At 39.7% G+C, this 16061-nt stretch overlaps 1 protein-coding gene across 1 annotated transcript in view; it reads left to right on the forward strand.

Moving 5' to 3' along the window:
* LOC137037191 (retinoic acid receptor beta-like) overlaps positions 1 to 16061 on the forward strand; it is a 695067-nt gene that overhangs the window by 109268 nt on the left and 569738 nt on the right. Inside the window, exon 2 of the mRNA XM_067410999.1 lies at positions 14225 to 14373. Coding sequence (XP_067267100.1) covers positions 14225 to 14373 — 149 coding nt within the window. The remainder of the gene's footprint in view (positions 1 to 14224; positions 14374 to 16061) is intronic.

The following is a 16061-nucleotide window of genomic DNA, read 5'->3' on the forward strand; positions in this document are numbered from 1 at the left end:
CATGACATTTGAGAGATGTAGTCATTGAATGCATTTTGTGCCAAAGCAATGATAATTGATCCTCAGTTTAGCCCACATAGACTTCTGTTGTGCTCACTGTGTGACGAGTTTTGCAAAAGTGACCTAAGTATTGAGAAATGTGTCTTAGCGTCTGTAAAAAACTGTAATGTCAATTAATAGGTAATTTTCATTGCCATTAAAGTGAAATAACTGAACATAAACATACAAGCTTGATAAAAATGCTCATTTTAGAACAAAATTTCAGATGGCACTAACTATTCATATATGTGTATATATATATATATATATATATGTATATGTGTGTGTGTGTATATATATTATATATATATATATATATATATATAATGTATATATATAATAGTTAACGTTTATCAAAACTAATAAAATATTTGTACAGTTAACTGGTACGAACTTCATAGAGTAGTATTACTAATATTTTGTTGATGTAAAATTATATGTACTGTTACCGATATAACACAATACTTTATAGAATTTAATAAATGAGCTTAAAAATAAAATTATGATTCTACTTCCTTGTTTATAGAATATATCATGTAATGCTTCATTTCCTTTCATGTCATAGGAGACTTTGGATCCGTCATCGATCTGGTGTGTGGTGGGAGCATGTCCTAACCAGCTGGACAGACTATGAATGGCGCAAGAATTTTAGAATGAAGAGGACCACATTCATGCAGCTCTGTGATATCCTCAGGCCACATCTTGAAAGAGGTATCACCAGATTTAGAAGGCCATTGTCTGTGGAACAACAAGTTGCAATATGTGTCTGGAGGCTGGCTACAAACCTGGAATTCAGGTCACTTTCTCATTCATTTGGGATTGGAATGTCAACTGCATGTAGGGTAACAAAAAATGTTATATCAGTCATTGTACAGGAATTGCTCCAAGAGTACATCAAAACACCTTCTGAAGATGAATTTAAGGTCATCATTCAAGGTTTTCGTGACCATTGGGGCTTCCCACAATGTGGTGGGGCTATAGACGGTACCCACATTGGTATTTTATGTCCACCTGACAGCCCTGCAGACTACTATAACCGCAAAGGCTTTTATTCAGTCATTCTACAAGGGGTAGTAGACCATAGGTTGCGGTTTTGGGACATAAATGTAGGCTGGCCAGGCAAAGTTCACGATGCCCGGGTTTTTGGAAATTCGTCACTGTACCAGCGAGGCCACAGTGGTACACTGCTCCCCAAGTGCACAGAGAGGTTTCAAGATGTTGATGTGCCTGTAATGTTATTAGGGGATGCAGCATATCCACTTCTAAACTGGTTAATGAAACCATACCCAGAAAACAGAGGAACAACACTGGCACAGGCTGTCTTCAACCACAGGCTAAGCAAGGCACGGATGACTGTCGAGAGGGCTTTTGGCCGTCTCAAGGGAAGATGGCGGTGCTTGATGAAAAGATGCGACTGTAACATCAAAAATATTAACACTACGATCACGGCATGTTGTGTTCTTCACAATTTTTGTGAAATTCATAATGAGGTTTATGATGAAGAAAATGAAGCGAATGAGTCCAGCGAATCAAATGCCCTTGAGTCAAGCAACACTGCCAACTCAATTAGAGATGCCCTATGTTCTTATTTTTCAAGTGTTTAATTGTTACCTTTTTTTTGTCAAATGTTTCTGAAACATACAATTCACTCTCAATTGTCCACAAAAATCAGCATGATTGAGTGAACATGGAATTTCCTTTAACTGTCATATAATTAATAATTGCTTGACTGCATTTTTTTCCTTTTAATTTCTATGCCATTCATTCTATTAATTTCATTTTGTATTCTATTTCATTAAGTTTATTGAATGAAATATAGTTAAAAAGACATCTGTAAAGTCACTGCTTGATACTCTTTATGTGAGCTAGAGAAATGTACTCTTTAACATATCAATGTGAATTTTTTTTAATTTGACAACTCATTTTGCAGTTTTGTTTAACTTTTTTCCATTTAAAGTTCATCTGTTAATAAAAAAGGGATTCAAGAAACTTTTCCAAACTTTTATTGAAAGTGTAATAAGAAGTCTTGCTGAACTTTTTGAATTAAGAATAAACTTGATTACAGACTTGAAAACAACTGGAAACAGAATAAAGGCTCATTTCGGCGAGCCAATTATCAAAGCATTTCTAAACATGTTCTGTGACAAGCAGTGTTACATATGAAAAGCAAAAGAGTAAATAAAATATAGTAATATTTTAACAACAATGTCAGTTGAACAAAAAGTTTTCCAGATTCTCCTAACTTTTCATGGAAAAAAAAAACAACAACAAATGAACACCATTAAACAATTCTAGAAGTTATCGTAAATGTTGTTCTGCATACTCTGCTTATGTTAAATCTTGTGAAACAAATAACATCAAACAATCTCTTTTGAAAACATTAATTTAACTGCATTCCAACCTAAACTGTTCTGAAACTTACAACTCCTGATAGGACGGAGATGGGCTTTCTTTTGTCTCAGTGTAGTAGGGCACTTCAGAACGAGAGTGAATGTGCTGTTGAACATGAGGATGTAGGTTTGTGTATGTTATGTTGTCACGAGATAAGTAAACATGATGTAAAGAATTTGGTTGTAACTGTGGGGGTGCGTGCTGTTGTGATGAAGGTGCAAAAATGTCAAACACTCTGTTAAGCACTGTCATGAACATTCTATTATTTTCCTGCCGTTCCTCCCTTTGTGCTTGGTAGCGGCGCTCCTCCATGTCGATTTGCACTTTCATCCAGTTGTCCAGTGATTCTTTCTCCTGTTGCTGCCGAACTTGCTCAGCCTGCATGAAGTCATCATATTGTTTTTTCTGTAGATCTACATAGGATTCCAGCATGTTTGCTAGGTCCACCTTGGCCTTTCTCTTCTTGCAGACCGATCTGGGACGGATGTTCTCTGCTTGGGTAGAGTTGGTTCTGTCAGATTCACCTAAAAGGTTTATAAACAGACATGGAAAATTAACAACAAAGGCTTTCTTTATTAAATTGTGCATATTTTTAAGGAAAACACTGTGATGACATATGTGATTAGATGTATAAAATCTACACTACAGAACAAGGAAAACTAATTTTAAACAGCATTTTGCTAATTCCTCTATCTGTATTCCTCATACAGCATTTATTGCATCATAATAATCAATAATAATTACATACAATAATAAACTGTACTTTCTATGCAGGAATAATTTCAACAGTAAAGACAGATGTGATTAAATAGTTAAGAAAAAGAAATGGTGGGCGTTAACTAGACCAAAACTTATTTTCCCTGTTGCATTATGAAGAATAATATAAATATTTTCCCTGTTGCATTATAAGAATATTAAGAATAATTACGCATTCATGATTAATGTTCATTTGAACAATTTTGCTTATAATATTAGCAATAATATAATCCATAGGTTAAAGAAATATACTCACTGCTTGATAGCTCATTTGTAGTTTCGGATGATGGCTCTGAAACTGACGAATGTTCGTGCTGGTCATCGGGGGTTTCATGGAAGGATGAAGGTGTAGGTGGATGTGATTTGATTATGTGTTGAGGGTCACTTGTGGGCCTAGAACCAATAATGTTGTCAATGGCATCAAACCATGTAAACTTCTCCTTCTCTTCCGTTGAGCTTCCAGTCTTTCGGAGGGAATCACGTATTTTCAGATATTGCTGTCGCAGTTTTTTTTACCTTCACGCGACATTGATCTGCCATTCTTGTGAATCCCTGCGTTTTCAGGTGCTCACTGAACATTCTGAAAATGTCAGCATTTTTATGTGTATTTTCCAGCTGTGTTTTTATGTTTTCGTCAGCCCATACCTCTAACAAGGTTTCGATTTCTACTGATGACCAAAGTAAACCCTTTCCGCTCATCTTGAATGTGACGCGTGTGCGACTGACGGCTGTCGTGTCAACCAATTTACACGTCATCAACAGCGGTTCACTTCCGCGATTTGGTACGATTGCGTTCATATCAGCAGCGAACCGTACCGGGGTTCACATGAACCGTACCCCAGACCACCCTTTTTAATCGGACTCTGGTACGGTTCGCGGGTGCGCACCCGAGTTCGGAAGATCGCATTCACATCATCCAAATGTACCGAACTCTGACGTCAATCGAACCCGGGTGCGCACCAAAAGTGCTAATGTGAAAGCACCCTTAAACGTGTTTGTTTTAACAGGGTGTGTTTTACTAAGCTTTCTGTGTTTTGGACATTGCTAGGCCAATATTCGATGCCTCCATCTGTAAAGCTCCAACTTCTGGCAATGCTGAGTTGTTAGGCTTTTTAGCCTCCTTAGCCATTATTATAGAAAGTGCATTATACCCGTTAGGTATGTTGTCAAGTCGTTAGGTTCTCTTTGAGCCTCCTTGGATACTGCATAGAATCTGTTAACAGCAGCATCATGCTGTATTGATAGCAGTGTTTTTATTTTTTAGTGTTGCTAGGCTTGTCTAATGTCAATTAGACCTCGATAATCGATACAGGGCCGTAGCCCACCATCCTTCTTCTTAACAAAGAAGAATCCAGACGAGGCTGGTGATGTGGATGGTCGGATGAACCCCTTGGCTAACTCCTCCTCGATGTATGCTTTCATAGCGGCGGATTCAGGCTGTGACAACGGGAAGATTCTGCCTTTGGGAGGCGTGGTATCTGGCAACAGCTCAATGGCACAGTCCCCGGGGCGATGAGGAGGTAATTCGGCCGACTTCTGTTTGCTGAATGCCACAGCTAGATCGGCGTATTCGGCAGGGATGTCGAGTTTCTCGGGGTTGGATTTGTTCAGCTTGACAGTTTGAATTGGCAGAGGAGTGAGTTGTTGTAAGCAGTTATTGTGGCAGAGGGCGTCCCATTGCAGTATCTGTCCTTCCTTCCAGGAGTTATGCGGGTTATGGGTTCGGAGCCACGGCAGACCAAGGATGATGGGCATAATTATGTCACTATGTCATTCATGGTGAATGAATGACATAGAATTGGATGAGTTCATGGTGAAGAATTCCTACTTGTAATCAGACTTCATCGGTGATGTGCGCCACTCTCCCTCCTCCAATCGGTTTTCCATCTAACGCCTCCACTGTCAATGGAAAATGGCAGTCTGTTAGGGAAATATGGTGCTCTCTGATGAAAGTGTCAGACATGAAATTCCCAGCCGCACCAGAGTCCAGAAGAGCTTGCGTGGTAATAATTTGTTAGTTTATAATGATTTGAACGGGAATTTTGAGGCAGGTGTGTGAGTAGTCGGATTGAATGGAGGAACTCACCGCTTTGGAGCTGGTAGGCGTGGGTCGAACCGGGCAGTTGATTTTGAAGTGACCAGCCTGACCACAGTACAAGCAGAGGTGCATTTGACGTCTCCTCTCTCTTTCCTCTGGCTGAAGCGGAGTGTATCCCAGCTGCATGGGTTTGGGGTGTAGTATATGCACACGTATCAGGATAATCAATAAACTTTGGAATGTTCAGAACGCTTTTAGCATGCTGGACTAGTTTGTAAAACCTCATCTCGGCTCCGACCGGTCTGCCAAAGATGAGCCCACTTGACACCTTTGTTACCCTCCGAGGTAAAACAGGAGGCCCAATTTCCTTGCTCTTAAGACATCAAAGGGGCCCCTCATGTGGACTACGGGCCAGATCCACATTCCAACACACAACACACACATTTTGACTGTATATGTAAAATACAACTATGCCAAAATATATCCATCATGTATTTAGAGCGTATGCATGTTTCCTAGTGTTTAAATGAGTGTATTTGTGCTAGTGTGCATTTTAATGATGAAATTTTGTCTGTGAACCATAACTTCTTTTCTATGCCTTTCTGATCTATCGAGTTTAATCTCTCTGTAAAGTTCCGGACTCAAGCTATTCACTGAGATAGGTCACATAGCTGACAAATGCATTTTTCTATGTGTTTAATGATATTGTGAAGAAAGCACTCCATTTCGAAATCCGATCTGATAGTCATTTGGTATGTAAATTCAGCTTGGAGTCAAGACAAAGAAATAACTTGCCCGCCAACTTTGCATCAATGTCATTGGCTATTCCACCTCAAGGAGGTGTGTCGGCTTATCTGTCATAAAAAGGGAACACCAGGATTCTCCGGTGTGTTCTCCCGACGGCCCTGAATCATTCACGCACGTCTCTCCCGGATGTCTCCGGTGACCATGCGCCTCCATCGCGCTCCTCTTTTCAGGATCACCACTTCTTTGGACTCTTTCTCTCTCTCTCTCTCTCTCTCTCTCTCTCTCTCTCTCTCTCTTCGGTTAAGTTACTTAAGTTTAAACCTCTTTTGAAAACCCCGCCGGAGAAACCCTCTTGGAAAGGACCAACCCAGCCAGGCGCATTGAAACTGCTACACACAGACTTGAACCAATAAGCAAGTATTATAATTTATCTGAAATTTGTTTAAATTGATTTCTGTGCTGGCTCTCTCAAAAGGGTTTAACTGTGTAATTTGCCATTCTTTGATCATCTTTCTTTTCCTGTCTTTTCTTCATTTTCACTCTTGTATATATATGTGTATACCTTCTGTATATATTTAGACGTATAACCTCTGTAGCTAGTCTTAGTTTGCATATAATAAACACATTATTCACGCTCGATTGTTCTGTTTGTTCTCTCAACTGAAGACCAAGTCACTTTAACGTTTTTCGATCGATTTATGCTTTGATGCTATAATAGCAAGTTATTCTCATGGCCAGAGCAGCGGTTTGCTGGACGAGCTGGTAGTTTCTCTAAATAATTATTGAACCTGAACTAATCACATATGTAATCAATTCGTTGTAATTGATTCACAATATATGTTTAATTCCCCCTTGGGTCGGTATGTGCATAATAATTCATAAAACCTTATGAATTATTATATTCATATTCCACCCATAAATTGATTAATAACCGCTACATCGTTACAGGGGTTTGGACTGGTAGAACTGGCAACGCGTGTGGGGCGTCGCGAGCGAAGGAGATTGTCAATGTGAATGGAAAGTTCAATAAATTAATTAAATGAGCTACCTTCAACCCGACAGGTGAGTTCCGCTTGCAACTCCACGGTCAGGCCTCGACGAAACAGCAGTTTCAATGTGTCCTCCACCCAGTTTGTTTGAGCCGCCAGAGTGCGAAACTGTAAAGCATATTCAGCCGCTGTTGTTTTGCCCTGAGAGAGAGAGCAGCTGATCGCCCAGACTTTGTCCCCCTGCGGGATGTTCAAATACCTCTCTGAACCATTGTAGAAACTCAGCAAAAGTGGGGAATACTGAGCTATCATCTCTCCAGACAGCACTGGCCCAATCCAGCGCTTTGCCAGTAAGCAGAGAGCACACAAATGATATGCAACTTGTTTCTGTTTGATACAGGGAGGGTTGCTGATTAACATATAGTGAACACTGGAGAAGGGAAGTCCTTACATTTCGCCGGAGTGCCATCGAACTTCTCTGACAGGGCCAGACGGGGATTCACAGTTGGGGGAGTTGGAAATGATGGCGTGGCAGGTGCAGCGGGTGGTGCTGTGGCGGCCTCAGCGGGGTTGAGGCGTAGGCCTTGTAGCGTCTTTACCAGCTCTTTCGTTAACGATGTCAATCGAGTCAGTTGGTGTCAGTTCGAGTCGGCGGTCCGGAGGATGAACCGTGGGAGCCACATTCATGACAGTCATAGTTTATTCCCGGAACTAAAGTATGTAGTGGTGCACTCATTAGTGGCGCACGCTAGGTGATCTCTTGGTACATTTGTTGTGTTGCTGGCATTTTAAACTAATAAATGTTGACTGCTTTGGTAAACCGAATTAATAATTAAAGACATATTTACATGTATGTTTTATTGGGATTTTCAGGAGGTTATGTGCAGTTATTAACTGTATTTGTATTTTTGTCGTTTAAATGTATATGCTTTGATTAGCATTAGCTTGTGGACGCGCGTGATTTTACATGTAAATGTGCCTTATGTGTGTCTTTACAGGTATGTTTATGGCTTGCTTTCAAGTCCATATATGTTTAATTATATAAATAAAAATACTTTTTATTTTTGTTTGTTTTTTGTACTGGGGTGTAAAGGAATATGGATGACACTCTTAGTGTTTATTTATATATTAGTTAATGATTTGTAAGTGCATTGTGTCATGACTTTACTTGAGGGGGCACAATCATAATTAACTCATTATTAACTAACCATGTACTAACATCAACTAATGGTTTGTTAATGTATACTTATGTCATGACTACCTGAGGGGGCACATCATACTTAATTCATTATTAACTAACCATATATTAACATCAACTAATGGCTTGTTAATGCATCATGATGTCATGACTACTTGAGAGGGCACAATCATAATTAACTCATTATTACAACATGTTCTCCAACCAATACAAACATATAGGTCCTTTGTCACTTCCCTGAAATACAGCTCATAGGAGCGTTTACTAAAGTGGCGCCCCTATCGACAACAGGACACTTTCATTTTAATTCATGAAATACGACCCATAGGAGCATTTGCTTTCATTTTAATGCATTGTTCCCTTTTATCTGCCTCGGATTTCGGGTTTTGCGTAGCTCAACTGGTAGAGCATTGCAATAGCAATATGCAATCATGTGAGTATGCGATTGTGGGTTCAATCCCAGGTAACACGTGATCATAAAGTGTAAATGCACTATAAATCACTAAGGTTAGGTTTAGGGGTGGAGTGGGTGTAGTCATTAATAAAATTAAATTTTGGTAAATGGAAATAGGAGAAATTTTGTAAAAAGTCCACACATTGCATTTAAATGAACACGCATTTTGATTGGTAATGACAGTCATACGTCATTTCATGACGACAGACGTAACACAACACTGTCATTATTTTTACACCCACTAGAGGGCGCATGACTTCAACACGTAAATATATGTCGTAATATGGTACTTAAAAAACGACCTATAGGGTCGGGGTTTTTTTGGAGGACAGTCTCCATTATTAACTAACCATATACTAACATCAACTAATGGTTTGTTGATGCATAATTATGTCATGACTTTACTTGAGGGGGCACATCATAATTAATTCACTGTTAACTTCTTACCAAATTCAGCTCATGATTATCATTAACTTACTATCAAATACACATTGTACTAACACAACTTTATAAGTATTCAGCCCAGTTAAGTGATGTGTGACTTTTCAAAAAGTCAGAGAATGGAGGTACAGTATGATCATGGCCTGCGTCTGGATGGAGAGTGAACTTCTGAATCTGATCCCAGCAAACGCTCCCTGACCTTAGTTCATGTTTCCTGTTTGGTTATTTTTTTGGAAACCGATTCCTCAGGAACTGTTGTAAGTCACAGTAGTTTAGTTTGGTTGGAAAGAATGTCACAAAACATATTAAGACCTTTTAAGATAAATTATTAGTGTATTTAGTATTTTATATGTTTGATAAGGAGGATCAGTGAAAATGACAAACTAATCCTGTGCCTTTCAGTAATGTTTATATTGAAGCTGCTGATGTCAGTAGTTTAAATTCTAACAATAATAAATTATTTAAATTTATATCAAAGTCCAAATATTTATTATTCCTTCTTATAGAGACTGTTTGATTTAGTTTACCCTTAATGTTAATTAATGCATTAATTATCAAACATATATTAATGCGTAGTTAAGGCTTCTGTTTTCATGCATGAATCCTTATGACTCCTGTCATAGTTAAGTATCACTCTTCATTAGTTCATGATTATATCATATCTTAACTAATCTTGAGTTCATGTTGAAGTAACTATTAATTCAGGTATTAGTTCATGATTATTCATGTACTGTTATTGTAAAGTGTTACAGAAAAACCTAAGCGGCAGCCATTTTGTGGCCTGCTCAGTCAGTCTCAACACTCCAATTTTGACTTACTCTGAGGTGGAGGAGACACTCGAGCGGCAATACTAGATTTCTGGCCCTGCCTCTGAGCCTTGGCTCGAGACGGGCCAGGGCCTTCCGGCTGTCTGGGCCCAGGATCGGACCTGAGTGGTATGCAGTTTTTGTATGCTGCTGAGCACGAAATCCCCCTGCTGATGTGGATGAATTCTGGCCGAGTATGGGTTCTTCCATGCCTTCTTGATCTCTACATGAAGATCTGGAAGGAATAGAAGGCTCACTGGAGTTACGGGGATGTGGTCAGAAAGAAACCGTTCGTCTAACCTGCCACAAACGGGCTCTTTCCTCACGCGCTCCCATGGCAGCTGCAGCCTGTCGGCGGCGCGTTCCACAACCTCCAGTAACTCAGCATATGCTGGGCAGGGAGGCTTGGAGAAAGAAGTCGCAACTCCTTCTTCCACCACTGCCATCTCCTGCACACAGGGGCTAGCAGCCAGAAGAACACCCGCTCCTGGATACAATGTCAGTGATAAGACATCATCGTCATCCAGGAGCTCATCCCCGCCAGCCACCGCCAGACTGTAACAGCCCTCTCAATCTTGGTGGCGAGCTCCACCTGCGAGCCCCATGAGTGCAGCCGCCGCTCTGCCTTGGCTCGAGCAGGGCCGGACCCACCAGGCGCAGACGTTGACGCCTCTTCTCTCGAGAAGAGGGCCAGGCGGGAACGAAGCGTTTTCATGGGAAAATGCTCACAACTCTCACAGACAGCGCCCTCAAGCACTGTCCGTACGTGTTCTTCTCCCAGACAGTGTACGCATAGGGTGTGTGGATCTTCCGGAGTCAAAAATCTCGGGCATGGATCCACACACTTCCTAAAACGTTTCTCTTTGTCCTCAGATATTTTATAAGATATACTCACAAGTAACCGGTAGTTATACATGACAGTAGCAAGACACAGACAGTCCTGAAGATAATGACTGCTTCTCCAGGCGTGCCTTTTATACTTCCGGGTTGTGCCGTATGACGTCGTAGGCTGTCGCCGGCCAATAGGCATTGGAGCTATTGGATAGTTGGCTTTCAGACACTGAGTCGCGTGACGTTCCCCATAGCGTTTGCAAACGCAGAGTAGAAGTTCCCTTTCGAAAGGGAACTAAATTAAATTGTGTGTAAAAAGACAATTTATTTATTCTTCAGATAAATTAAGGGTAATTAATTCATTTTGTGTGTGTGTGTGAGTGTGTACAATACATTTATGTAATATATATTGAAACATACTTGTATGCCATGTGTTTAAATATATTTGTAATTACACATTTGTATTAATTTGTAATATTGACACTATAACACACTGAAGGTGAAATTATAATCAGATACTTTACAAGCATTTAGTATGTTAGTCAATGCATCAAAATAAGTAAGAGATTTGAAGTACACTACAATGTGCACATTCAATACAATTAAGCACACTTTTCACAAGGGTAATCACTGCTAATTATGCCAACATCTAACTAATTAACTAACATTGTGATTAACAATCTGATGCAATGTAGGGAGAACAAGGTGAAAGTAGAAAGACAAAGGAAATTCAGATGTGTGAATACATCATTATGCAACCAGTTTAACATTCCAAATTTTGGAACTACCTTTGTGTCATCCTAAGATGCCTCATTTTGGCCAGATTCTGAGGCATCGTTGTATGTGTCCAGTGTGGTGAAGGCAAGTGTGAGTGTCTGAGATTTGACATAATTCTAAATCAGTCACTTATGCAGTTTAATCTAGGTAGAATATTTTCTAAGAAAGCAGCTGTTACCTGTAGAGAATGAAGCAGTTTACTGGGTTCTCACTTGTACCAGAGCTGTAGATTAGACCCAAGTCATTCAATGCAAAGATTAAATCAGGGGCCATATGTATAAAGCCACACATCATTGTAGTCCTTAGTTCAGAACACTTCAGTTAGCACTTAAGAGTCTAAGACTTTGCTGAAAGTTTCTTTTAGTTTCTTTATAAATAGCCCCTACTCTTATACAAGTCCTACTTTTTACTAAAAAAAATTAAACTTCAGTCAAAGCTTAAAGGGTCATGAAACCCCCCTGTTTTACCCTGGTTGTTCACACCTCTGAGTTGCAAAAACTCTGTGAAAATGGGCGTGTAAAGCTCTGGAAAAGTGGGAGTGTAGAGGGGGAGAAGAGGGGAGAGAACAACCAATAAAGCACAGACATACAACACACTCATTATACAGAATAATGAATATTAATAAATAAGCATGGAGAAAATGACAACAAACTCCCAAGCACAAGGGAGAAATGCGAAAGAATATTTAATAGGGCTAATAATAGGCTACTTTGATTACGTTTATGAGCACTGCAGTCTCAAAATCAGTCTTTTATAATAATCGTGTCGTCGCGTTCACCACTGTATCAGTGTCCAGTTTGCACATATAATTCATTTGAAGAAGACTTGATGAAATATGTGTGCATAACCATACTGTGCTGGTTAATGTTTGGTGCAGGAGAATGTGTGAAATAAAAACTTTAAACACGGATACTTTATTCTGTATGAGCTATGTGCCACGTGGCTAGTGTTATTAAACTCATCGCAGAGCTCCGCGCTGAAACCTAGCATATGCGCACTCCGCGTGTATATCAAAATAACAATCGTATTTTTCATGCGTTCGTATTCAAACTCCAGTTCTGACCGCATCGCGAGCAAAATACAAACAACACGTGAGCAGGCAGAGGAGAATGATCCGCACTTTTGTGACATTTGAATTCTCCGCTGTAATGCGATCTCTCGCGAACATATTTTCCATTTGTGCTGGTTTTTACAGCAAAACAATCCACATGCACACAAACCTCTGCTCTTGTCACGTCGCAGGAAAACACATTGTGTTGTAGCACTGAGGTGCACGAGCACCAACGATATGTCTCTGAATGACAAGAGACCGAGGCGGGAGAAGTGATACTTCCTCATGCATAATACCGCAATTATAATCTTATGCATACTACAGTGCAGTGATTGGATTCGTTGCTCCGACTCAGCTTTTCAAACAGGAAGACAGAAATCGCTCTGAAAAATGCAAAAATAACTATTTTTCACTTATGAATAACATTAATGAGTACCTTTAGTGTTTTTTTTAATGATGTGCAGCCTATACATATCTGTTTACATCTCAAAAAAAGTGTTTTGGGGTTTCATGACCCTTTAACCCTTTGAGCGGTACGGTCCCACATGTGGGATTTTTATTTCTGTGCCCCTGGGCGTACGGTCCCACATATAGGATTTCGAACGTTCAGCAACGTCACATAATTGCCAGATTCAAAATGTGCTTTCGCGCTTTGGCTGCGAGACGGACACGCGCAGCTCTTGTCATATATCACAACTATGCAGTGTTTTCAGCCACATAACATTTCTTTTAAGGTTTCAGACATTTAAATACACATAAGCACCATTAAAACAATATATTTAGAGTTTATAAAATACACACTGATGTCAGACATTAGTGGAAGGAGCAATAACAATCCATTCAAATACAATTTGCCGACATTTATTCATATCAGACACACATTATGGGCCTAAGTAACTACAAAGTTTACTCTATTATTCTTCCAGTTCACCAGCCACTTACTTGCATATATTTCGGGAGAAACTGATGAATGCTATAAATCCGACTGACAGGAGTCTGTGAACTGCGGTGCAAACAATCTCATGTTATAGATCAAGATAAAGATCATTTATAAAGGCTTTTAAACAACAAAACACACTCACTTACACATATTTGAGGATCGGAATATCAGATAGTTAATGACATGGTAAGCAAGTTTGTGAATATTTTAAATAAACAAGGAAAAACAAAATATTAGCGATCCATCTGTCATACAGTGTTATTGTGGCTGCGTTCAGCGCTCTTAACACGCATGACGCGTCGCTATGGAAACATTAAAGGCAAACGTTCTAAAATAACGGTCATCTTAAAAAAACTCACTCTGGGGGGACAGTTAGAATATTTTAAACTCACGTTCAAAAGGGTTAAGCCTATTCTTAAGAGGATTTTTGGGAAGTTTTATGCATTGGTCCCCAGGTGTTAAGACGTTTGTCAGATACAAGACAAGTGTATGCCTACATAGCATTTACATTATTTTTTTCTGGTAAGTTTTACTTGACATGCTTTATTTTCAAAAGACGAACACGCATTGGTTACCTAGAGGTTGAGTGCTTGTCATGTTGTATTTCTGCTGTTTTCATTGTATGTATCAATTAGCATTTTATGTATTTACTGCATTCATTGTCTCAAGTAAACTGCTTAAAAGTAAAAGTATTAAGTCATGTCTAAAGCCAGTTTTTATCTCAGTCATAATCTGTCATGTTTCTTGTCTTTTTCTACCCCTACAGCTATTGAAACTCAGAGCACCAGTTCTGAGAAGTTAGTCCCAAGCCCCCCATCACCTCTACCCCCTCCTCGCATCTACAAACCCTGCTTCGTCTGTCAGGACAAGTCCTCGGGGTACCACTATGGTGTCAGTGCTTGTGAAGGCTGCAAGGTAAACATGCTATTCATTCCATCAATACCAAATGGTTCCCATAAAATGAATATTCAGGTTTTCTCGTTTATACATTCTATTACCCTGGTCCTAGGTCTGCTCCATAAACAAACTAAGGTTCAAACCCATTTGTGCTCAATTATTTACACTGAGTGCTGTAGAGCTTCAGCCTAAGTTAAATGATCTTGTTTATTGCTGTCTGCAAGTGTGATTGTGCAGTAATGCACGTCTCACAGGTTTTTGTTGATATCTCAACATGAATATACTCTGCCAACACTATCAGTGTGTATGGGACAACCGCATTTTGCTTCAACAGCCTACATTAGTGGCACAAATGCTGTCTGTGTGAACATGCAATGGAAGCTAAACCTGAATTCTATTTCAGGCCCCGTTTACCCTAGTGCGTTTCCGTTTTAAAACACGTAAGATTTGCTACAGTTATGCCTGTCATTTACACTATGCCAGCGTTTTCGAACCCTAAAGAAAAGACTTTAGAAAACACTGCAGACCCTGTTTTAGTTTGAAAATGCCGGGGTTGCATTTCAGTATAAACGGACCAAAACAGAGACTTTTGAAAATGATGGTATGGCTGTCTACGTTCGCTCTGCGTATCCTAGACAACTATGTAAACTATAACATGGAGACTTAACTGCAATCTTTGCTGGTTTTGTTGTCATTTTTAGCAGCCATTGTGCAGTTAAACTCTGCGGGTTTTTTTTTTTTGTACTGCAGCTGCCTACATGCGCAAGAGGCAACTGTTTACACTTGTATGCGCATACCCAGTCTGCATGAACGGTCATGTGGCATTCGTTTTCGGCCGTGTAGTGTAGTGTTATTTCTGAAACACTGTGGAAATGCCAGTGTATACGAGAATTGTTTTTTATTTTAAAATACCATTTTAAAACAAAAACACACTAGTGTAAACTGGGCTTAAACTGTAACCTTAGTGACAGTGACTAAAGTACATATCAAAGATGGTGACACGCATTAAACTGTAAAGTTTTATTACACTTTACACTACAAAAGTCCAATCGAGGCACAAGTTCATCTGTCAAATCTTGATTAACCAACAGTAGCTTTTATACCCGAGTGAGAGTAGAGCATTTGAGTCACACACAGACAGTAGTTTGTTGTTGTTTTTGTTCCGTCTCATCGGTTTCTTTTCCAACTGTGAAACAACAAGGCTGGACAGCGTTGCAAAAAAACAAAAACAAAAAAAAAACAATGTGAGTAGAGGTCTGCATTCCTGTGTCTCTCCCACAGGAACCACGGGACCCGATAAGATTTCTTGAGGCGCGGGATTACATTTTGAATGAAAGGCGGTAGTGGTCGTAACTATAGTGTACACTGGGTGGGAGTGGGCGGTCTGACAATAACCCGGCCACACCCAAGATCCTTTGAGGAGGCAGGTTTAACTTCAGATTAACGTTGTGTTTCAGAGAAGACACGTGTAATACCTGGATACATATCGATATTGATATACACTGTGTGTGTGTGTATATTATATTATATATTTTGTTTTTTGATGCTGTTCACTTTAAACAATTTATTTTGATTTAACACCATTGTTTTTGGCCAAATATTTCTGCCCATTTTCGCTTGTCTGATTGTCAGCCTCTGCTTTCCCGCTTCTGACTGAAGCATGTGAGTGTATAACATGAAGCGCCATTACTTTCAGCTAATAAAAG

The sequence above is a fragment of the Chanodichthys erythropterus genome, chromosome 15 (genome assembly GCF_024489055.1).
Source record: "Chanodichthys erythropterus isolate Z2021 chromosome 15, ASM2448905v1, whole genome shotgun sequence".
NCBI lineage: Eukaryota > Metazoa > Chordata > Actinopteri > Cypriniformes > Xenocyprididae > Chanodichthys > Chanodichthys erythropterus.